A 23,975-nucleotide genomic window follows, 5' to 3' on the forward strand; every position below is an offset into this window, starting at 1 on the left:
GTACAGGAACGTAAAATAGAGCACACCAAACTGCCAACAGTGAACCTCAGGCTCTGCTCAGTAGTTTAATAGTCATTTATCTAAAATCTACTTGTTATACATTTAAATACTATTCCTTTATGTACAAGGAAGGGGATTATATTAAATTTCACATTATAATAGCCACACTTTAGTAAACAGATCATAGAATTACCTTAAAAATTTACTTTTTAATATTTTTTTAAAAGCCTCCAAAACACAAATTGTCACATGAATGTGTTAGCATGCAGAAAAGGGATTACAGGAGAGAGATGATGCCAAAGAAACTAAGGTCTCCTGCTCATCGAAAGGCAGCTGTAAGAGAATCTAGTTCCCCATATTTTACAGAGCATGATCTCAGGGCTGGAGGACACAGATGGCCACCGGGTAACTGCTGATGCCCAAGTGAGCAGAGTCCATGTATACGGGGCCATGGAAATCACAGTTTCAGGTAGAAAATCAACGGCATAAATACCGAGTATCTACGTAACAGAGATGTTAAGAGCTACTCATCTACAACCAGAGAGCAGAAAAAGGGTTTATATACGGCCATGAAGGCCAGGTCTCCAGGAAGTGCCTCCCCCAAGAAATAAACATATCTAAAAAGACAGTTTCATATAACCAAACTTAAGGACCAACCAAATGCTTGGTGCTGGCCTGACACAGCCCCAGAGTGAACTGGGAGCACCTGGAGGACCTGAATGTCACATTCTTCCGTCCCAAAGCCTCTAAGACACAGGTATACAAGAGCAATCTTTCAAAATTAAATCCCCTCACCTCTTTCTGTTCAACCTGCAACGCTGATTTCAAAATATCTCGAAGCTGTATCAATTGCCTTCTTTCTTCATCCTGGGCCTGTTTGATCTTTAAAAAACAAAACAAAGAAGAGAGAAGCAGGGTGAGGTGCAGTGAGGTGCTGGAGTCCATAGGGCATCGCCACATAAATGTAACAAATGCCTCTCCCACCAGTCCCCCGCCCCCAGCCAAGACAGGGGATGGCAGCGGGGACTCCATCCTCTACGCGGCGCAACCAGGCTGTCAGCTTCCGGGCGGCGCAGCATGCAAACACGGGATCATACAGAAGCAATGTTTACATCAAAGCATTTGTCGCATAAAGACGGTTTCGACACTCGTGTGGGAGGGAAGCCGCTTACTGTGTGAAGGTCTGTTGAAAGTGTCTCAATGGAAGGCTTGAGGCTCTCAACTGCTTTCAGTCCGTCCTGGAAAAAACTAAGAGGAAAAAGGAGAAACATAGATAGTGTTTCATAAAAGAGGAAACAATTTTATTACATGGAGAAAATACTTCTTTAAAGGAAAGTGAGTGAAATCATGATGTAATTCCTGGGGGAAAAGACTCTGTGAACCAGACTTTAAAATACCAGGCAAACAAAGAATAAAATGACACTTAAAACCGCAAGAAGTGACAGAAGAGAAACTGCAATAAGCCTAAGTGTTTATAATTGCTCTTGACCCTATGGTCAGTATCTAATGGGAAGCAGGCCCCTACTGACAAAAGGCAGTGAAGGCTCTGGCTCAGGAATGGAAAAGTCTGAGGTCAGAAAAGCATGGGGTGCAAGTAAGAATAAGACCCTAAAATATCTTCCCGGATAGTCAACAGCTAAGTGGAAAAGAGAAGGCAGAAAAAAACAAAGTGAATTTGATGCAGGTGAATGGCCATGGCCCCATCTGCAGAGCAGGGAAATGTGGTTGGAGAACTTGAGATCAAATATCAAAAGGAAACTTTTTCTTCAAAGCCCAGAACTCATTGCTTGTAAAGTTGTTTATAATAAGTGATGCAGGAAACATAAGAGGAGCTAGACAAGTTCTCTGCAGCAAGAGCAGGCTGATGCTCAGCATTGCCTCTGAAGCATTTTGAGAGGAATGAAGAAAACGTTTCCCCATAAGCTCAAGGCAGAGTCCAAAACGTTACAAGGCCTGTAATGCTTGTGTGATTTGGCTTCTGCCTATGTCTCCAAGCTTCAAGTAGCACCATCTGCCCCTTTCATTCATTAGATTCCAGAGCTACCAGCCTTCTGTCAATGGCTGTCAGATCCTTCCTGCCCCAGGCCCTTTGCATATGCAGTTTCTGTTTTCTAAAGAGTTCTCCCTGCAGATATCTTCTGTTTTCCTGGATTATTCCCACCCACTCTTCAAATTTTAAGTTAAATATCAATTTGTAAGTGAGGCTTCCATGACCCCTTACTTCATTTTTTTTTTAAGATTTTATTTATTTATTTGACACAGAGAGAGCACAAGCAGGGTGGGGGGCGGCAGGCAGAGGGAGAGGGAAAAGCAGGCTCCCCGCTGAGCAGGGAGTCTGACACGGGGCTCAATCCCAGGACCCCACGATCATGGCAGAGGCTGAAGGCAGAGGCTCAAGCAACTGAGACACCCAGGCGCCCCGAACCCTTACTTTAAAAGAAGTCTCCTTGCTGTATTCTCTCAGAGCACTGTCTCTTGCTTCAAAACCCTTAGCGCAACTACCATTATGTATGTGATTATTTAAATATACCTACCCTCCCTTAGATCTGAAGTTCTAGGAGGATAAGGACACGGTATACACAAAGCCTGGCACATTTCAAGCACACAGTACTTGTTGAATGAAAACATAAATTAATGAAGGAAGGAGTCTCCAACTTCGGCCAGGTAAGTGGAAGGAGATGATCTTCAAAATGTGATCTGGGTCTCCCATGTGTTCATGCAAAGTGATGTTAATCAACTCTGAAGCTTAGCAAGGGTCCTGTGGGATTTCCCACGTGAAGTAGGTAAGGAACAGAAGGGGCTGTGAAAGTCATGCAGCATGACTGAACACAGAAATTCCAAGGAGGAAGGAAGAGGGAAATACACACAGGGATATGGGTTCTGAACCATTACTAGCCAGGCATTAGGAATCACAGAAGCTGCGCTATGAGAATGTTCTAACCTTACTTTTTAGATATAGGCATAATTCTTTATTTTTTATATTTTCATCGTTTCATTTAAAACGTTTCCCGTTTTACCTAACGCTTTTTTTCTGAACATGGACTATGCTCCTGATATGGCAACTGCGTCAGAGAGTAACAGCGACTTCTCCAGGGCTCTGTGTCCACTGTCAGGGCAGAAAGTCCATGTCTTATGCACCTCTGGGCCCTTCTCTCCAGTGACACTGGACAGTGTACTTGGAATAACGAATTTGGGTTTAAGATTTGGTTTTTATCTCTGTAATCACCTAGCCGATCTTGACCATCTACCTAGGACACCTCCTCCCTCTGACTGTCAAACTGCCTATCTTTCTGTACCCTACTTTTGGTTTTGTTTTGTTTTGATTTTAGAGGTGGGAACGGGGAGAGGCAGAGAGAGAATCCTAAGCAGGCTCCACACTTAGCACAGAGCCCGATGAGGGGCTCCATTTCATGATGCTCAGATGGTGACCTGAGCCAAAATCAAAAGTTGGACGTTTAACTGACTGAGCCACCCAGGTGCCCTCGCATACCACAGAGGCATGTTTTGGCACCTAGGTATGCCCTCCCTGGTCTCAGGGAAAGTTTCAAAGAAAGGGGCTCTGTCACTGCTTTGCTGGCTGCCACTACTGTGACATTGATTTTCTTTTCTTTTCTTTTTTTTAAGATTTTACTTTTAAGTAATCTCTATACCCAATGTGGGGCTCAAACTCACAACTCTGAGATCGAGAGTTGCATGCTCTACCAACTGAGCCAGCTAAACGCCCTATCACTGTGACATTTCTTTTTTTTTTCCTTTTTAAAAAAGATTTTATTTATTTGAGAGAGATCAAGATAGAGAATGAGCAGTGGGGGTGGGGGGGAGAGAAGCAGATTCCCCGCCGAGCAGGAAGCCTGATGGGGGGCTTGATCCCCGGACCTGGAGATCATGACTTGGGCCGAAGGCAGACGCTTAACTGACTGAGCCACCTAGGCGCCCCCACTATGACATTTCTAAGTACAAACCCTGCACGTTTTTCTTAGGTTGAACCATTAACACTTTTCCAAACTTCAATCAAACAATGTTTACCATCAATATTACTAAAGATCAATTTTGTTTTTTATTAAATGTTTTCTACCCAGCCTGACCAAACTCTCAAACCTTTAAAAATGCACCCACTGAGATTCAATCTTCATGCTCCCACCAAGCAGGGTGGCCTCTCCCTCTGGCTACAGCCTTCATGACAGAACCCCATTCTCATGGCTCGAGACCTGCTGGTCCTCTGCACCCTGACCCTGTGTCTCATCAGTGCCATATCCCAAGTACGTCAGGCAACAGTTGATCATCGTGGTTCTCAGCAGCTAACTGCTCAAAGAACAAGTCAATTCAACATTCATCACCACTTTTTAGAACATGGCTGTTTTTGTTTTATTATTGTTTTAGAGACTGCCCTATTTTTAGATTCCATTAGAGAATAAGAGCCTCAACCTTCAGCAGCAAAGGCTAATAATACAAATTTTCAGGATATTCCAGGAACTAGGCAGAGATGCAAATTCTTTCTTTAAATGAAATAAAAAACAAAGAACATGAAGGACTCCTCAAGAACACTGAAAGTGAAAAGGAAAAATGAATAAAAAGCAAAATAATACATATCGAGGCAGTTCTAAGGGTGAACACCCAAACATGGTTCCCAGAGTCTAGTCTACATCAAGAGGTCTCTTCATACCTGCAGAGAACAGCAGCATGTGAGAACGTGTGCTACTGAGTAGCCTCCCTCTGCCCATCAGGGCACAGCACTCGTCTCGGGTGAGGACCGGAGACTGGGAATGCTAACCGGGGAACATGAAGGAGCTACCAGAATAGACAGTGCACGGCCACATGGGCCTTTGTCCAATGGCTGAGTCACTCCAGCTCTGTATTTTATCCCCCGGAATATGAATTAGAAAAGTCAAAGCTGTGCAAGTGATTTGAAGAGCATGCAGCGCACACACACACACACACACATGCACACACGCACACACACACAGGAAGTAATGGAAGATTCATCGTTTTTAAAGGTTACTGAGCTCATGCCCATAAAAGGCCAACTAGTTCACTTTTCCACAAGTGGTCTGTTGCTACCCAACGGATCAGTTTGGGCAAAATAAAGAGAAAAAAGGAAATCCCAGAATAGCTTCTTAAAAATAAAATATTAGCAAGGAAGCGACCCACTTCCTAATCTGCCTCGCATTAGGTTACCAGGATAAGTACCGAAGAAGTAATTTCTATGTTAATCACAAAGTTAGGATTTTGAGTCTCTATAAAATAGTTCATCTTGGAAATTTTACAAATTAGGGATCTTTTCCCCTCCTTGGAGACTCCTTTTCCAAGCTTGGAGCTCTTCTTTTAACCTAGGATAATTCACACAGCACAGCTTTCTTTGCTGTTGGACCTCAACTGCTTCATAGATGCACGGTCACCAACGCAGTACTAAAACTCCACAGCTGGGCTAAGCTCCACAGTGCAACTCACCGCTGCAACTGTGTGCCAGGTACACGCACCGTGCACTGTGGATTCAACAAATAAATGTCATGGCCCCTTTCCTTAGAGAAGACATGCTTTGGTGAGAGACATGACACAGTATGGAAGATGCCTCCTGGAGATATACAGCTGGTATTGTGATAATGCAGAAGGAAGAGAACTAATTCCAGCAGGGGAAGACCAGGCGACTTCAAAGGAACAGTAGGTAGCTCTCAGGGATGACCAGAAGCCGGGGGAAGGCACAAAGGGAGCAGCGGGACATTCTAGCAAAGGGAACAGTGTGCACAAAGGCACATGAGCATGGGACATGGCCTGTTTGGGGAAAAACGACAGATAGGTGGGGCAATTCAAACTCCACAGATTTCTCACATCAGTCACACCCTCCACTGGCTTTGTCACCAGTCTAGGCCAAGACATCATCGTCTCTGGATGGTGCTGGGACAGGACTGTGTGCTGAAGCGATCGCCCATACCCACTTTTGTTTGTCCCTTATTAAAACAGGAATGGAACCAAGAAGCCTTCCCAGATGCTTCCCATTGACTCCGCTCTCTCTCCTCCCATCGCACTGTTTCACCTGTTCACAGCCATGCCCACTCCCTAAAACTGTTACATATTTTCTTCTGTATGTACTATTTATCCACCCTCAGAACTGAAGGTTCATGAGTAAGAAGTATCACCAGAATCTCAAATGGTTCCTGGCACATAGTAGGAGCTCAATATTTGCTGAATGAATCTCCTGCTTAAAACTTTTGAGAGCTTCCTAATACTCTTAGAAATAAATCTAAAACCTTCCACAAGGCTTCTAAGGCCGTCCATGTCTCTCGCTTTTCCATCCAGTTACATGTCACATTACCCTCCCCCTCACTCTTCCTGCTTATGTCACACTGGGCTTTTTCCTCCCTTGAGATCTTGACTTTGCCTGGAATGTTCTTCCCCTACTCCTTATCTGCTAGATCCTTTAGATCTCGGAATACATGTCTCCTCAAAGAGGTCTGCAGCTAGTTCAAAATATATCTGAATATCTACAATGTGCTAGGTACTGTGTCTGACGGCTGGAGAATACAGCAAGGAACAAAAAAAATCCTGTGTCTGCCCTCAATCTTAATCTAAATCAGGTCCTTCTCTTCTATTCTTTGTTAGATTCTAACACTTCTGAACACGTTTCATATGTGCGATCATAAACCCATTGCTTAAGCCCACTTGCCTACCTGATTCGAGCAGGAACTGTGTCTATGATGTACATTCTTTTATCTCCAGCATCCAGGACAGTCCCAGACACACGGCACATGCTCAGCAAGCGAGCGATGAGCCAGGGGCTGGTCTGTGTTAGGACTGAGGGTCAGGCAGAAGAGGGAGCGGGAGCAAGCAAGCAAGCAAGCATGGCATGATAAGGGTCAGGTTGCGCAGGGCTCACGCGCTGGCCAAGCTGAGTATGTGAGGGAGCCCTAAACACAGAAGCTTCTCCTTCTCTACCATATTCAGCCTCCTTAGCTCAGTAATGTCACTTGCTTAATAGGATAAATAACGTATCGGGGCACCTGGGTGGCTCAGTCGGATGGGCATCTACTTTCAGCTCAGGTCATGATCTCAGGGTCCTGGGATTGAGTCCCGAGTCAGGCTCCCTGCTCAGAGGGGAGTCTACATCTCCCTCTTCCTCTGCCCCTCCTCCCATTCATGCTCTCTCTCTCTCTCTCCCCCTCAAATAAATAAAATCTTTAAAAATATACATATATGAAAGTATTTCCTTAACTTAATACACTGCATTAACCCCATCTAATTTTTTTTGTTTTGTTTTTTAATTTTAATGTTTTTTTATTATATTATGTTAGTCACCATACAGTACATCCCTGGTTTCTGATGTAAAGTTCGATGATTCATTAGTTGTGTATAAGACCCAGTGCACCATGCAATACGTGCCCTCCTTACTACCCATCACCAGCCTATCCCATTCCCCCACCCCCCTCCCCTCTGAAGCCCTCAGTTTGTTTCTCAGAGTCCATAGTCTCTCATGCTTCATTCCCCCTTCTGATTACCCCTCTTTCTTTATCCCTTTCTTCCCCTACCGATCTTCCTAGTTCTTATGTTCCATAGATGAGAGAAATCATGATAGTTGTCTTTCTCTGCTTGACTTATTTCACTTAGCATTATCTCCCATATATACAATGGAATATTACTCAGCTATCAGAAAGAATGAGTTCTCAACATTTGCTGCAACATGGACGGAACCCCATCTAATTTCTTGCAAACAAAAACCATCTATGAATCATACATCACATCAAACCAGTCTGTCCCTCTGCCAAAAGGGCAAAAATAAAAACAGCTGATAATTACTATAGATTTTTATATTGTTTATTGAGAAAGACTCTTTAACCACCAAATTTCCCCTTTTAAAGTGGACAATTCAGGGTTTTAGTGTATTCACAAAATCACCAGCACTGTCTCATTCCAGAACATTCTCATTACCCCAATGAGCAGTAATTCCCCACTCCCCCTAAGCCCTGGCAATCACTCATCTGTAGACTTGCTTATTCCCGATCTTCCAAGTAAATAAAATTCTACAGAATGTAGCCTTTTGCGTCCGACTTCTTCCATACACCTAACATGTTTTTCCAAGGTTTACCACGTTATAGCAGTGTTAGTACTTCATGCCTTTTATGACAGAGTTTTAAAGGAGTATTTATTTTCCTCGGTACAATAATATATCTACCAGAAGTTGCCATAAAGAGAGAAACAGCTGAAATAACATCACAACAAAGAAAAAGAACTTACTTGCACTGGGCATGAAAATATTTGATCAGATTCTGAAGTAAATCCACTCCCTTTTTAATCTTAATTTCATTGACCTTCAGCAGATACTGTTAAAAAAACACAAAAGGGTAAGTGGTGAGACCCAGAACAGGAGCTTCTGAGCACAGATCCACTTCTCTACCTCTCGGACAGCTTTCGCTATGGGGAGAGGTCATGGCTGGTGTTGAGCATTTTCTGAAACACCAGAACTACACATTTCTCTCAGTTTGGTGCCAAATGAATGATCCGACATCCAAGTAATTAAATATTTAACTTTAGGTGCCAAGAACTCCTAGTAGTAAGATGCTGGATCTCAACCTGCTAGAGGAAAATTTCTTCAAGCTGCACAAAGAAGGCAGATGGTTAGAGTGAATGGGCTCTTTCTGTCCGCATCTCTCTGCCCCCCGTCCCCTCTCTGGGCAGGTCATCATCTGCACCACTAACTGCCAGTGTTTAGTAGTTGAGACTCTTGTCACCATGTCTCTGATCCTGGCACTGAAAAAGGTGCGATTGTTATATAAAACAAATTTTAAGTTGAAATGAACGAAAGCCATTTTTAACTTGGAGAATTCAGGAATGACCACTAAAATATCGGGAAGTCCCAGGAATCAATAAAACCAGCATCAGGAAATGCATTTGTTCTTTGCTAAACATTTACAGAACAAAGACTCCATAAATTCCCTGTCCTCTCCACTGTCAGGATATGGCATAAAGAACTCTGAGAACAGGTCATCTCTGAGACTGGATGCCCCCGAAAGAACGGCCACCCCTGCTGACCACACAGGCTTCTCAGCCATCACCTGGGAAGTCCATGTTCAAGCCACGGAGTCCAGCCGGAGAGAGGAAGCTAATCCGAGACAGCCAACTACAAAATCTCCTTTTCCTACACCAAGTGCCTTTATGTGTTCTTCCTTCTGTCTGATACTTATTCACTGTTAACTAAATAAAATGCTTGGCAATGTGTCAAAATGGCTAAGTGCTTAATAAGACGCTTCACTCTGACTTAAGTTTAAGTCAAAATTTAAAACATGTGGACCTTTTGACAGAAATTCTACTTATAGGAACTTATTCTCTACGAAGATAATCATAATGTTTACAAAGATGAATAGAAAGCAGGGTTGAGTGCAGACTTGTTCGTAAAAGTAACAAACAGCAACCCAAACGTAATGAATGGGAAATTAAAGTATGGTTCCGCCACACACAAAAATTGCTATGTAGCCATGAAGCCAATAAAGCAGAGACTTTGCGGCACCGAAGGATGCCCATGACATACAAGTGAGTCAAAATAATCAGGTTACAAAGCACCAGTAGAGAACGATCCTGTTCATACAAATTATTTTTATGAATGAACACAGAGGGATATATGAAAGATGTCAAAGTACTTATCTTCTGGTGAGTAAAATTTGGGGTGGTTTTTAATTTCATATATACAGACTAATTTTTAAAAGAGTGTATTTTTATAATCACGGAAAACCAGGACAGGATCTCTCATACATTCCCCACGCACAGATGCTCTGTATTACCTACTTACTACAGCACACCGAATTTCTCTACAAAACTCATTTTGAAGAAAATGTTCCACAATTTAAAATAAACACCTGAGAGCCATTCTTCTAGATTAGATCTTGGGCAACTAACATTTTAAACACCTAAACAATGGCAAGCATTCATGAAACTTGAGACCCTCAGTGTGAGGACCTGGCTGAACAATTTTTACCATGATTAACGACAGCAATCTATTCACTTTGAGATGTCACATTCTGGGAGGACTGCTTTTCAATTGTTCCTCCTCCTCCCCACGGACAGCCCTTTCCAGCCCACTTCTGTCTGGCCCACATGTATACTCTTCATCGGATGTGTGCCCCTCTGGAGACTACCTCTGCTTCCGCACACATCATGGTGCCCCTGCACCAGCCAACTGCCAGATCTGGAGGCTCAGCACACCCTGGCGCCCAAACTGCGCCCCCAGGGGGCTGGCCCAGCAGGTGTGCGACTGAGAGCCGTCATCTAGACGGTACATATAATAAACTATTTCACTAGTGCACAGGATCCATTCACCTAGAACCGGAAGTGAAAGGCAACCAGTGCTGGGTGCATACCACAGAAAGCAATGCAGCGCCCCTCACTTCAAAGATATACTAATTGAGTTCCACAATTCACTAAACATTTTTAAACAAGCAGGCTTTTGCAGAGTTTAAGCAAATGTATTTCCTCCTTACTAGCCAAAAAAAGAGAGCATAACCTGAATACAACATACACATGCACACCTCTTCCAAACTCATTCTTTGTAAAATACCGCTACTTAATTTTACCCCAATTAAACAGAAACAATACCTAGTATTTGTGTAAAAAACAGCAATTTCCTATCCCATCCCATAACCTCTGGGCTGATTCTTCTAACAGTGTGCGAAATCCGCCAGGCAGGCATTGCTACATATGAGGTCTGTTTACAAAACAACATGTATCTAAAAACAGTCACTCTTCTCTCTACAGCAAGACTTGGAGCTTAGTTAACTTTCTAAATATTCACTTAATGAAAAAAAAATAGCAAAGGAAGAACAAAGGAACAAAGAAGACAAGAGACATAAAAAAACAAAAAAAAGACAGCAGACATAAAGCCAAACCACATCAATAGTAACGTCAAATGTGAATGGATTAAACAATCCCAACAAAAGGCAGGGATTGTCAGACTAGATTTAAAAAACACTGTCTACAGAAAACACATAATAGATTCACAGATACAGGTTGAAAAAGAAATTCCATGCAAACAGAAAGGAAGAGAGCTGGAATGGCCGTACTAATGTCAGACTAATACCCTATCCTTGATCCTGGGGCTGGTTCTGCTCCACTGACCATTTACGAGATTGCTCTGGGAATAAAAACTCATTTAAATATACTCCAAAGATATACATTTCTAACAGCTAAACTCCCGCTGCAGTTAACAAACATTCTGAAGTCAAAATGTGCTGTGTGGATCAGCTTTGCTGTTGACTGCTCCCAGGGAACTGAGAGCAGGCTGAGTCAGTTTCAGTAGCCGTCACAATCATCGCCGTGCACTCCGCACATTTAAAACGTAAGTCTGCACTGCCACTGCACACACGTCATCAAGCTCAAGGGGCTTTGCGGGCACTGCCAGGAGAGAGAACCCTCAGGCAGAGCTGGGCGTGGATCCCATAGGCCTTTTTTACAAAGACCCACAAGCAAGGCATAAAAAGGCTGAAAGCAAAGGCCTTCATGATCCGTTTCTGATATTTTCCACCCCTAAGCCTCCAGCAGGGACATGTCCCAGAGCATCAGTGCTGCCATTTTCCTCCCCCTCCCCAAAGGCAAGGGCTCAGGCTGTAGAACAGAGAGGAGCACAGGAACTCCCCAGGGCCTCCTGCCCTGATGAGTGAATCTGGGTGGAAGCACTTCAGAGGCAGGTGGCTTGGCTTCCCGTAGTACACTCTCTCTCACTCACAGAGATCCGCAGGGGACCAGCTGCAGTTTTTTCCAGCTGACTTCTCCCTGGCCCTCCTCATGGATTCCACTGGTATAATGGGAACCCAGATACCTCATTTAAAAAACACTAATGGAGAGAGTATTTTAGCAATGGACCAGTGAGAGGTGAGTCTGAGTATGTGTATGAGGCCAGAGAGGATGTTTCTTTAGATTCTTCCCTACCTTTAATTAACGGTTGGTGTTAGATTCAGCTCATCCCACCCTCCAGGAGACTCAGGCTCCCCTAGTAAGAGAAATTGGACAAATGGAGTCCACTAATGGTGTGCTGTCTGAAGCCTCTGGGAAGCGTGCACTCCATAGAGGAGTTCACATGCTGGTGAAGGCAGGCTGCCTACAGCCCACCTAGAACCCACCACCTGCTGGAACCTACATGGCACCCCTCCCAACCCCGGCACGCCCGGCGCTCACCTCGCACACCTGTAGCTGCAGCCCGCACCCCCGGGGCTCACCTCATGAGGCCAGAGAGGATGTTTCTTTAGATTCTTCCCTACCTTTAATTAACGGTTGGTGTTAGATTCAGCTCATCCCACCCTCCAGGAGACTCAGGCTCCCCTAGTAAGAGAAATTGGACAAATGGAGTCCACTAATGGTGTGCTGTCTGAAGCCTCTGGGAAGCGTGCACTCCATAGAGGAGTTCACATGCTGGTGAAGGCAGGCTGCCTACAGCCCACCTAGAACCCACCACCTGCTGGAACCTACATGGCACCCCTCCCAACCCCGGCACGCCCGGGGCTCACCTCGCACACCTGTAGCTGCAGCCCGCACCCCCGGGGCTCACCTCGCACATCTGTAGCTGGAAAAGCCGCCGCTCCTTCTCCATCTCTTCAGCGATTTCAGCCCCACTGATTTCAGTGCGAATCATCCCATGCAGCTTGGCATGCTCCTTCTTCTCCTTTTCAATTTTGGTTCTACAGGTGAAAAAAGCAAAGATATTTGAGATGCCTCTTGGCACGGCACTCCAGACGAGACAGGCTTGCAGGGATCCCATTACCCAGCCTGTAACACAAACGTGCATGAGTCTTTTGGAAACAAGGCAGCCTCTTAACTTACCGGAAAAGAAAATGCATTGGGTTAAAAGAATGCCAAATTTGGCACTTCGGGGCACCTGGGTGGCTCAGTCAGTTAAGCATCTGCCTTCGGCTCAGGTCATGATCCCAGGGTTCTGGGATCAAGCCCCACATTGGGCTCTCTGCTCAGCGGTTAGTCTGCTTCTCCTTCTCCCTCTCCTCCCCGCTTGTGTGCTCTCTCTCACTCTGTCACTATCTGTCTCTCTCTCAAATAAATTAAAATCTTTAGAAAAAATTTGGCCCTTTTTGTTGAATATTGGCTCAAAAAATACTTTCCTAAGCACCTACTTTGTGCCAGATCTGGGTAAGAAGAGGCAGAAAGTCTGCTCATGCCTCAGAGGTTTCCTTCGGGGCAGCGCTTTGTCCGTCTGTGTGTGTGTCAGTGTGTCTGCTGAGCAGCACAAAAGGGGGCCGCATGGTGGGAGACTCCCTCCCTCCTCCACTTTCTCCCTGCTCCTCTCCACCCACCAGGGAGGTCTTGCCAGGGCTCTGCCTTGACTAGGACAGTGCTCACCATGGCAGAACAAATTTCACGCGTAAATGGTGAAAGTTACTTTTAAAATTTATCTGAAAATTATTTGAAGCTCTCGCACTCTCAAATTCTGGGATTTTGTGAGTAATTCTGTCCCCACTCTATCTATGTATGATCACATTTTACAGAATTTGATCTCATTCTCCTTTCAAACCTCTTCCTTTTGGAACCAGAAGACTCTTTCTGACAACCCTCTTCAAAAACCCCTTCGTGCCCCCGGTTCTAATGTGCAGAAGCATCCCCTTGGTGGCACCCAGGGGTGGCAGCAATAGCAGCTGAATGGAAAGCCACCTCCTGGCCCTGGCTCAAAGACCCTCCCACTAGTTGACCAGCAGCAAACCACCGAGTCTCGGCTTCCTGTCTATGAAGTAGGAATGGCAATCCTTTCCCTGTCGGGTGCACTGCACAGGTATGCAGAGGAAGGACACTAAGGGACAGGAGCTTCTCTGGGTTGAACAGACCTTCAAGGTACTCTAACAGTCTTATCTGTGCTTATACGTGAATGTATGCCATTAGCGAAATCCAGAATTTGGGGATCCAAGCAACTTTGCGTACGGCAATTTGGGTATGGAAATTTAAGGTTTCCAGGAGGGGAACAAATATTAAAGGTCTGGTATTCCTGGGTTTGAGAGAGAGGGCATGCACAAACAAGCTGGGGGAGAGGCAGGTAGAAGGAGAAGCAGACTCCCCACTGAGCAAGGAGCCCAACGCGGGATTTGATCCCAGGGTCCTGGGATCATGACCTGAGTCAAAGGCAGACACTTAACTGACTGAGCCACCCAGGCATCACCAAGGCTGGTTTTAAAAAACAAAACACACCACACACACAAATCCCAAGTCCAATTAAATACTTATAGTTACATCTGGAACAGCTTTCTTCTTAACACCTCTCACTTTACCAGATGGCTTCATGTTAAAGTTTCTAATTCCACTCAGAAAACTCCACATTGTCACGCAATGCACAGTAATTACAAAGCAAACATGAGACATTTAAAAATATTTTCTGTCTCTCAAGAATTTACAATAATTGAAACCATGATCCCCACAATCACCCCTCAATTCCAGCGAGCTGAACCCTCCCATGCTGAGAAGGAGACTATGATCTGAAATGTGCTGGTGACTGCCTGCAGTGGACCAGGAGTGGTCCTGTCTTCAGGGGAAACCACGGTGCATGTCCAGGAACTGACCGCCCCTTTCTTCATGTTCATACGGCAGACGAAGCGAGCAGATAAGGCCGGCGCGGGGTGCTGCAACATTCACTCTTTTCTCTCTCTTTCTACACCAAGGGACTGACGTTTCAGGGAAATTCAGACACAAAGCTAAAAGCAGACGGCTCTTGCAAATCACCAGGAAGATAAAGTCTGAAAACTGTGTTGCCGTTGTAAACGGTGACAAAGTGGGGAAAGAATTTTTTTAAAAAAGTGAAAGACACACCTCTCGACAAAACCTGACCTTAATGTCCTTCAATTAGCCTTCCTGAAATAACGTTCTGTAACCATTTTGACCTCACAGAAAAGGGAGCAGGAACTCATCTGAAGAGGTCCGCGGCATCGCTGAATTTAGACACCGAGTGTGGAAGCATCTGGCATCGTAATGAACCACAGCAACATGGGTTTAAGTGAATTCTTGCCTGGGTGAGGGTTTATTTAGAAAATACCTAAGCAATAAAAGCTCAATTTAAAATTAAGATCTCAGATTACCTACACTTAAAAAAAAATGGAAACACTCACATTTTTGTTTCATAGTCCTTCCAAGCTTTATCAAAAGGCTTTTTCAGATCCTGTAAACGAGAGGCATAAATTAAACAGAATATTAACTTCTAGGCAAGACAACTTACTTATTCTTAGATTAGTCCTGAAAGGTGCATTAATTTCTGTAATAAATGATGCATACAATCCCATGAAAAATAAAGAACGTAGAACACAGGCTTTGAACGAAACTAGCACGACGCCACACGCACACAGAGGAGTGGAGAATCCCAGCACACACGCGCTGGCCAGCTACAGTGAGTATGAGCTCACGGCCTGTGCTGTGTGACCTATACCCTACCCAGAGAAACATTTCATCTACAAGAGTTTTACTACCTCTCCCTACAATAAAAGAGACTCTGACGTTTTCGATGAATAGGAGAATGTCCCCTGAGAGATGTAACCCTGATTTGCGCCCAACAGCAATGATATCAAAGCCATTCACCTTCTCCTGAGATCTCCTGATTCCACTCTTCTATCGGGAACTTAGGGCCTCATACGCTCTGATAAAGCCTGGCTCAAAAGCATACTGAGCCACTGGAAATTTTATCAAGTGGTTCCCACCTATTTATGTTCCCTTTAACAGGGTTCTTTTGTAAGGAAGAACCTCCTTTTGCGGGGGGCTTATTTTTTATTTTTTGGCTCTTCACTGGCCTTATGACAAGGCTGAAGCACCTGGCACAGCATCTAAGGACTTCCACGAACCAGTCTTTCTCACCCTGGAAGCCTCATCTCCCACTCCTGCACCTCCCCAGACTAGGGGCTTCAAGCCATACTAAAAGCCTCAGAAGCAGCACCCTGTCACGCCCCCCCCCCCACCTGCATGTGTGTCCGTCTGGCTCGTGTGCCCAGCCTTCCCATTCTGCTGGCTAACTCAGCTGACATGTTCTCTAGGACCCAGGTCCGGGATGACAAGGAATGTTCCTCAGTGTCCCAACGGCTCGTCAGGCCCAGTGTTCCCTGCCCCGCCAGCCCTCCTGGCATGCTCTGGGAAGGAAATACTGAGAGGTCTCTACAGAGGTCTCGGAGATTGGCCAGCCTGGGCTTCCGCATGAGCCAGTCGTAACTGGGAATCATGTGCAGATCCAATCAGAGACTTTGATCTAAGAACGGGGGCACAATCATCTGCTTTTCAGATCACGCATCTGTTTGTGCCAATGACGTGCAAAAGCGCCGTGCTCGGCATCTGGGACAGATACCGCTCGAGCCGACTTCCTCACTCACACGTTCATGAAACAATTCACAGCTTAGGTGTTGACTCGTGGCATGGCGCTGCCTGAACAATGAACGTCCTTTGGAGGACAGAAAAATAAAGTCGGCCTGAGCCTTACTGGTGCAGATTTTCCTGCCAGGAAACTATGTCCTTGCAAGGACCCTTTTCTCAGTGGTCAGCCAGTGACACACCCGCTGGAAAACCATACTTCCCTGCCCAGGTTTCCCTCATCAACTGACAGAGCATGAAAACCATTCACAGGCTCCAAAAGAGCGGCTTCTTTTCTTTCCAGCCCTCCTCCCCTTCCCACATTTACAGCACTAGCAGAATGACCAGAAGGGCCCTGGGTCACCACTGGTACGGCTGAAAGGTGGTGCCGAGGTAACAGATTGAGGGAAATTGAGGCAGCAAGAAGCCATCCTACCAACCAGTAGAAGGTGCATGTGTGCCATGCCCTGACAGGCTGGCATGACTGCGACTCTATGTCCCCCACGGACTGTCCCTGGTGAGCTGGGTCGTCAACGGCTTACCCCTTTTACTCCTTTCAGGTCCCCCTTCAGCAAACTGTCCAGAGGAAAGGAGATGATGTTGTTCATATTCTGAATCTAAAAAGCAAACAAACAAAATTCTTATTCAATGTCCTCTTTAATCTGAAGTAAGGTCAGCAAGATGTTAGAGAACACCTGGTAATAATTAAACTTTCCTGAAAACCTGGCCCTCACGAGAGCGACAGTCTTATTCATTCCTACGCTCTTCTTATCTTGCAAATAAAAACATAACTCACACAAAGTCTGTATATGTCTATTCTTCACAACAATAGCTTTCTTTTTTTTTTTTTTTAAGATTTTATTTATTTATTCGACAGAGATAGAGACAGCCAGCGACAGCGGAAACACAAGCAGGGGGAGTGGGAGAGGAAGAAGCAGGCTCATAGCGGAAGAGCCTGATGTGGGGCTCGATCCCGGAACGCCGGGATCACGCCCTGAGCTGAAGGCAGACGCTTAACCGCAGGCACCCCACAATAGCTTTCTACTATTAAACTATGAAGTTGGTGAAAAGATCATCATTATGATGAAGAAAAATTATTTCAAAACAATCAGTAACAGAACCACTTTAAAGATACCGGAACAGGATTCACAAACACGCAGTTCCTGCTCTCACTCACAGCTCCAACGTCCTGGGCTACACTTTACTGAAGTCTCAGGGCCCACAGACCCCAATCTCCCCAGAACAGCCCCAGGGGGCTCAGAGCAAAGAAGAGAACGAAGGGGACCTCTGTCTCGTGGTGAGTGTGTAGGAGTCAATGTTCAGAGAGAGGAACAGAAATGAGTGTGTGTTGCACTTGTGCGTGTGAGGTGTGGGGTATGGTACGTGTGGGTTATGTGTGTGTTGCTGGAAAAGGAGACAAATGAGAAAAGGAGGGAGGGAGGGAGGTCTTGAGGGGCTCTGTTCTCCCTGAAGCAAGAAGACGAGGGATGGAGGCTTAGCACGCTGTCACCACAGATTAAATAGACTAGAATCAAACGCTCCTGACACAGACTCAGAGCACACTCAGAGCAAGCAAGGCTGTCCCTGCAGTCTTCAAATGTGGGAAGCTAGGACAGCAAGCTTCAGCTGGGAACCTTTAGGCACTGACCCCCCCCCACCCCGTGTTCTGAGACCCACGGGGTCCCTCCCTGGCAACAGGCTTTTTCCTCCCCCCAGCTCAGCCCGCCACCGAAAGTCAACACAGCTGCCAGCTGGCACTGCCAGGGCCTTGGGGCGCGTGTCACTTTGGGATACACACACCTAGATTACAGGCCTATAAAAGAGGAGAGGCAAGTAAGGACTTTGGAACTACGTGCATTTATTCTTACCACTGAGCAGAGGAAAATTTTAATTTTAGTAGAATTACCTTGAACAGGAAAACCAACTATAGGCACAATTTTTCAGGCAACATGGGATCTGATTTTCATACACTATTCGGCATACGAAACCTCAAAATGGGAGGAAGAAATTGACTTGAAAAATACTGCAAAGGTGCGCAATAATGCCTGCACCCAAACCACCAATCCTGCCAAATAGATGATCGATTAATGACTGTCATTTCAGAAACGCCTGTTTTTGGGTAGCACTTGTCCAAGGCTTCCACAACACAACGTCTGTCACGCACCTGGCAGCCCTCCAAAGCACAACGTAATCAGCTGGGACTTGCGAGGACTAGCCTCAGGAGTTAGATTTTTAAACACTGAGAAGCTGAGTTTAAGGCGAGGTCTTAGGATGACTAGAAGGAACAGTAACAAACAAAAGGCCGTGGTGGTGAATCATCTCTGACAGCAAACACACTTGGTTTCCGCCGTAAACCATGGCAGGAGGAAACCGAGTACAGGGGCTGCCACACGCCTATCTCCTTCCACACCTCCACCCCCTGCCCCAGGACGCCTGCTGGCAACTACGTGCCCAAGCCAGCTGCCACCCCACACCCGCCCTGCTGCTTCTGGTAGGTCACTCATGCCCGGCTCCTCTCTGCTCTGCCTTGCGGACCAGCCGCTCACCCACGAACTCCCCACTTGCCATTCTTGCCACCACGTTCCTGGGTGGGTCTCTGTGCCCCTTTTCTGGACTGAGGCTCCTGGCCACTGGCCCCTGCTCTCTGCCGGACCCCACCCCCTCCTCTGCAGTGCTGTCGCATTCATCTGGGGCGGTGTCCCTGCTAAAGACTAAACCAACTCCTGCCCCTGGGCCCCTCCACGGTCCAACCTCCTTTGCCACTTTTCATCTTCGTATCCAGCCACGTGGAAGTCCCTGCTGTTCTCTGCTGGGGCTCAATCTGTTCCACCCTGCTGAGTGTCCTCCCACACCCCCTGTCCAAAGCCTTCCTGTCCATCAGGCTTTCCCCAGATGCTAACTTCTCCATTAACACCCCCCAGCTGCCAGCAGGAAGTGATCCCTCCCTCCCAAATCCTCCAATATTTTCTTTTCTAAAAATTTCTTCAGGCACTTGACAGGTCCTACCCTGCTTCGTCTCATCAGTCTCACATCGTACACCCTAAAGGACAGCTTTACGCGTACTTCATTTTATACTCTCCACGGAACCTAGCACAGGGCTTGGCCCAGAGCAGGTGCTTGACAAACACTGAGTAAATCAGTATACCGAAGTATTGTTCGAGCCTCCAATACGTAAGAGAGAGACAGACTCTAGAGATACATTAATACCTTTAAAACAAACATCATAGAGCAAATGCATACATGAATTCGTTAATCTGTTCATCATGTATTTATTGAGCATGTATTTTATAGACAGCAACTAGCTGGCTACAAAGATAAAAACACAATGCTTGCCATTTCAGAGAAGAATAAATATATACACACCAAGAATTAAAGAAAGAAAGTCTAAGACGCAGCACATACAGAGTATTTCTCTGTACTGACACCAATGGCTCCTTGTGGAGCGAGACAATGACTTGGGCTCTGAGCAGGCAGGTGGGCTAACCTGGGCTTGGGAAGGAAGGGCCTGTCCCAGTTACTGAGCCTCGTGACACTGCTCATTCACACACACAATCACAAGGAGCCATGGCTAAGAGTCAGAGGCACAGATCTATTTGGTCCTGAACACTGCCTAGAGAGGAGCCAACACAGCGCCATCTTGGACTGGCAAGTGCAAGAAAGGGGCAGCAAACACAGCCGGAATGGGAGCATCAGAGCTGCCCAGGGTGGCAGGCTGCACCAAAGGCACCAGCACAACTCAATTATACAGTGGGTCCAGGGGAAAAAAAGAACGAGGTGCTTGCAGATTAAAAATCTTATTACTAGAAAGAAGTCTAATGGGTTTGTTACAAGAGGCATGTGTAAGTATGAGTGTATGCATAGATGAATGAGGAAAACAAGATTCACTACAGCAGGGGGAAAGAACAGACAATTTGGTTTATAAATCTATTTTAAGACTATTTGTTATTTCATTCAAATAAGAGTGTAGGTACTGACAGGTGTCAGGTCCAGGAGAGGTAAACTAAGCTTTGGTATCTAGAGTCAAACAGTAAAGCTGAGGAGTGGAAACCTATGGCTAATCAACTGGCTGGCTTTGCTTTCATTCTCGATGCCATGGATGGGGCCCACAGCCTACAGTGACCAGGACCTGACATAGCCAGGAGATGCACAGGGTCCTCAGCGAGTGACAGGAGATGAAGGCACAGAGGGTTAGCAAAGAGGAATCAGACAGAACCTCAGTCCCCAGGAACTCACCGTCTAATAGGAAAGATAAAGCCCATAACTAAGTAAGCAAACGGCTCTGTGAAAACTCCAAAGAGCCATAAATAAAGCACCATGGAATTTCTAAGAAAAGAATATTACTTTTAGTCTGGACACCAGGGAAATCTTTGCTGATTGGGGGTTATGTGAGATAGACCTTTAAAAGAAGGAGAATTTTGTCTTACAAGATGGGGTGAAGCTATCCCAGGCAAAAGGAGCAGGGTGGAGAAGTGGGCAAAGGCCCACGGCACCCACGTGAGCAGAGGGGAAGGGGAGACAATGCTGAGAAGGGAAGTCTAGATGCCAGATGGACCAAGGGGGTTCTGGTCTTCGTTTCAGTGGATTTTTCTTTCTAGAGTTATTCAAATGATCTAAAATAAGAAACTATTACTTCTCTAGTCAGAAAATAATTAGCTTAATTATTACAAAAGAGAGAGAAAGTAGATCAGTGGTTGCCTGGGGTTGGGGGCTAACTGTGAGAGGACGCGAGGGACCTTACTGGGGACAGAAACTGTCTCCAGGCTGATGTATGGTCACGGCTATGCCACTTGCTAAAATTACTAGAAATCACTGACTTGTATACTTGAAATAGATGAGATTTACGATATGTAAAATATACTTCAATAAACTGTTTTTTAAAGAAATATACGATTACAAATATAAACAGAATCCCCATCAATGGATTCATTAATCGAGCTTCAAGCTTCATACTCCTGGACGTGAGCCTCTGCATTTACAGGCTCGGTGTATGCAAACTGCACAGAAGTATGCACAGCACAGAAGCATTCTGACTCAGGCTGAGCGTCCCAGGAAATGACTGCTCTCGTCTCTGCCTGGGCTGGAGAACACGCGCACCGGAGCCCGGATGCTCTGTCTTGGCTAGACTGCCCTGCGGCACAAAGGCTGGGCTCTGAATCTTTCTCTGACTCTGTGTGTTGGGGCAGCCCCGCAGCCTTAGGGCCACAGCTGAACGAACTATCTTCTGTTCTGGCCAACAGGGGTGAAAACCACAGCCAAAACTAGTACACATCCTTGGGCTCGGCAGCCCTGGCCTCAATTCATGAGTAATGAAATTTTTATGACCTATGGGAAGAATTAAATTATTCCTGGGTAATCCAACCAGAATACTTCCTTAGTGCCAAGCAAGCACTGGGCTTTCTCTTACGCTCGGACTTTTAACACATGTATAAAATAGCTTTTTGAAACACCAAGCATGATCCGATTACGAATTATTAAGCTCAATCGCTGCTGTTGACTATGGATCTAATACCAATAGCAAATAGGCAATCTTTTTACTATTATTATTATTATTAAAGTTTTTATTTAAATAATCTCTACACCCAACTTGGGGCTCGAACTCATGAATCTGGGATCAAGATAGCATGCTCTTCTGACTGAGCCGTCTAGGCACCCTGCAAAAACGCAATCTTGAAAGTAACAATCCTCCCTTCTCTCTCTTCCTGTCTTCACTTTTCCTGGGTTCACTTGGAAGTCTGACAAGATGAGTCAGTAAGTAGTCAAAGGTTTGTAATCTCACAAAGAGAAGTGAAATGATTCAGTTGGTGGGGCAGACAGACAGGGCTAGCGGAGGTCAAGAACAACCTCAGGACGCGACTGCCACCTGACTGGTGAACGAACACGGACAAGGAGATGAGTGGGGGTTGGGGGAGGACAGAGCCAGCCAACAGCCACTTTCCCATGCTGTTCTTCCTATTGGGGGGGGGGGTCTTAAAATTCCTTGTCCCTAGCTTTGTCACTTCCATACTCTGTAAAATCTTTTCACTTTCCCTCCTATGTTTCCTCAGCTCACAGGGGCACCGTCTCGCCAGCTCCTTTAGCTCTGGTCACTGGTGACCACCTCCTGCTGACACAGCCAAGGCTCCATCTTGGTCCCACTGTACAACCCGCCTGGAAGACTCAGTGCTGCCTCCTCCTTGACTCAGGCAATGAGCAAGATGGCTCTGCCAAATGATCTTGCCCAAGGGGATCATTTAGAAGCCTGAACCTCGACAGGATTCTCCTATCATAGCTATTTTTGAGAAGCAGCACGAGAAGAGAGAATCACAACAGAGAAAGTCGCTGGGCAGACTTCCTACCTCTGGGCCTGTGAATCTAGAAAAGAACAGGTCTTTCCAGGGCTCCTCTCCAAAATCCTTAATAGAGTCCAACTCTCTTTGGGGATAATCAGCTTGTCCTTAAAAGGCCAATGTATCGTTATATAAAACATGGCCAAAGAATCTCACTGGGACTTATCTGTGTCATGTAAGTTTATTTTAATCTGCCTCATTCATGAGAAACCTGAGGCAGACGACATTTCGAGATCTGTGGAGTTTTTCTTTTCTTTTTAACATGAGCAAACACTGCTCAATCACAGAGTTAAATAAGTAAAAGCAAGGCTTCAAAGAAAGGCAAACCACAAGGAGGCCAGCACCTCCTTGTCATGGTGAAGGGTTGCAAAAAGACCTCACACCTTATCGATTCAAATAAGGGCATAATTCTTCGCAGAGGTTTCAGTATTATTAAGCATAAGTATGTATGAAACAGTCCTCACCTGCTGGAAACTTCAAGTTCTTTCCAGAAGCCAGAGCCTAAGACCCAGGAGGGCGTGTGGGTGGTGCTGCTAGGTGTGTTATGGTAGCAGGTAAGGCTATACACCTGTGCTGTCCAACGTGCTAGGCGCTACACATCCCCACTCATATTTAAATGGATTAAAATTAAATCAAGTTAAAGACCGAGGTTCGTTAGTTGCACTAGCCATATTTCAAGTGCTCAAGAGCTAGACATGGCTAGTGGCTTATTAAATTGGAGCAGATATCAACCATTTCCATCCATGCAAAAGTTCTATTGAAAGGCAATGCCTTAAACCAATAGCTTAAACAAATTTTAAGCAGCTTTATTAAGGTATAATCAACATATAATAAGGTACACACATTTTAAAGTGTACAATTTGGTAACTTATGACATATATACACACACCCATCAAACCATTGCCAAAATCCAGAGAGTGAACATATCCATCCCCCTAAAAGTTTCTCTGTGTCCCTTCTGCAATCTCCATCGCCCAGCTCCTCAGTCCCTGGGCAGCCACTGCTCTACTTCTGTCATCAGAGAATAGGTTGCATTTCCCGGACCTGTACGTATCTGGAATCATGTGGCATGCACTTCTTCCTGTGGCTCCCTTCGTCCCCGCTTTGAGAGGGAGCATTCCTACTCGGAGAGCCACCCATGCTGGGGCATTAAGAGCCGCTCCTGTTCCTTGCTGAGCACTGCTCCATGGTCTGGTTACAGTGCAGTCGGCTTATCCTGACACCTGCTCACAGACTCTGGAGTTAGCTCCAGTCTGGGGGCTACTGTAAACCTTACAAATAAAGGTGCTGTGATGATTCAAGGGATGAGACTCTGACATCATGGTCGGAAGGCGTTTTGAGAAGGTGACATGTGAG

At 45.7% G+C, this 23,975-nt stretch overlaps 1 protein-coding gene across 1 annotated transcript in view; it reads right to left on the minus strand.

The window, feature by feature from the left end:
* Positions 1-23,975, minus strand: part of ASAP2 (ArfGAP with SH3 domain, ankyrin repeat and PH domain 2) — a 122,441-nt gene that overhangs the window by 57,199 nt on the left and 41,267 nt on the right. The window contains exons 4-9 of the mRNA XM_040623081.1: positions 16,836-16,910; positions 15,075-15,124; positions 12,524-12,653; positions 8,227-8,312; positions 1,173-1,248; positions 796-882 (exon numbers count right to left, since the gene is read on the minus strand). Coding sequence (XP_040479015.1) covers positions 796-882; positions 1,173-1,248; positions 8,227-8,312; positions 12,524-12,653; positions 15,075-15,124; positions 16,836-16,910 — 504 coding nt within the window. The remainder of the gene's footprint in view (positions 1-795; positions 883-1,172; positions 1,249-8,226; positions 8,313-12,523; positions 12,654-15,074; positions 15,125-16,835; positions 16,911-23,975) is intronic.

Source organism: Ursus maritimus, unplaced genomic scaffold, assembly GCF_017311325.1.
Source record: "Ursus maritimus isolate PB19 unplaced genomic scaffold, ASM1731132v1 scaffold_6, whole genome shotgun sequence".
NCBI classification, from domain to species: domain Eukaryota; kingdom Metazoa; phylum Chordata; class Mammalia; order Carnivora; family Ursidae; genus Ursus; species Ursus maritimus.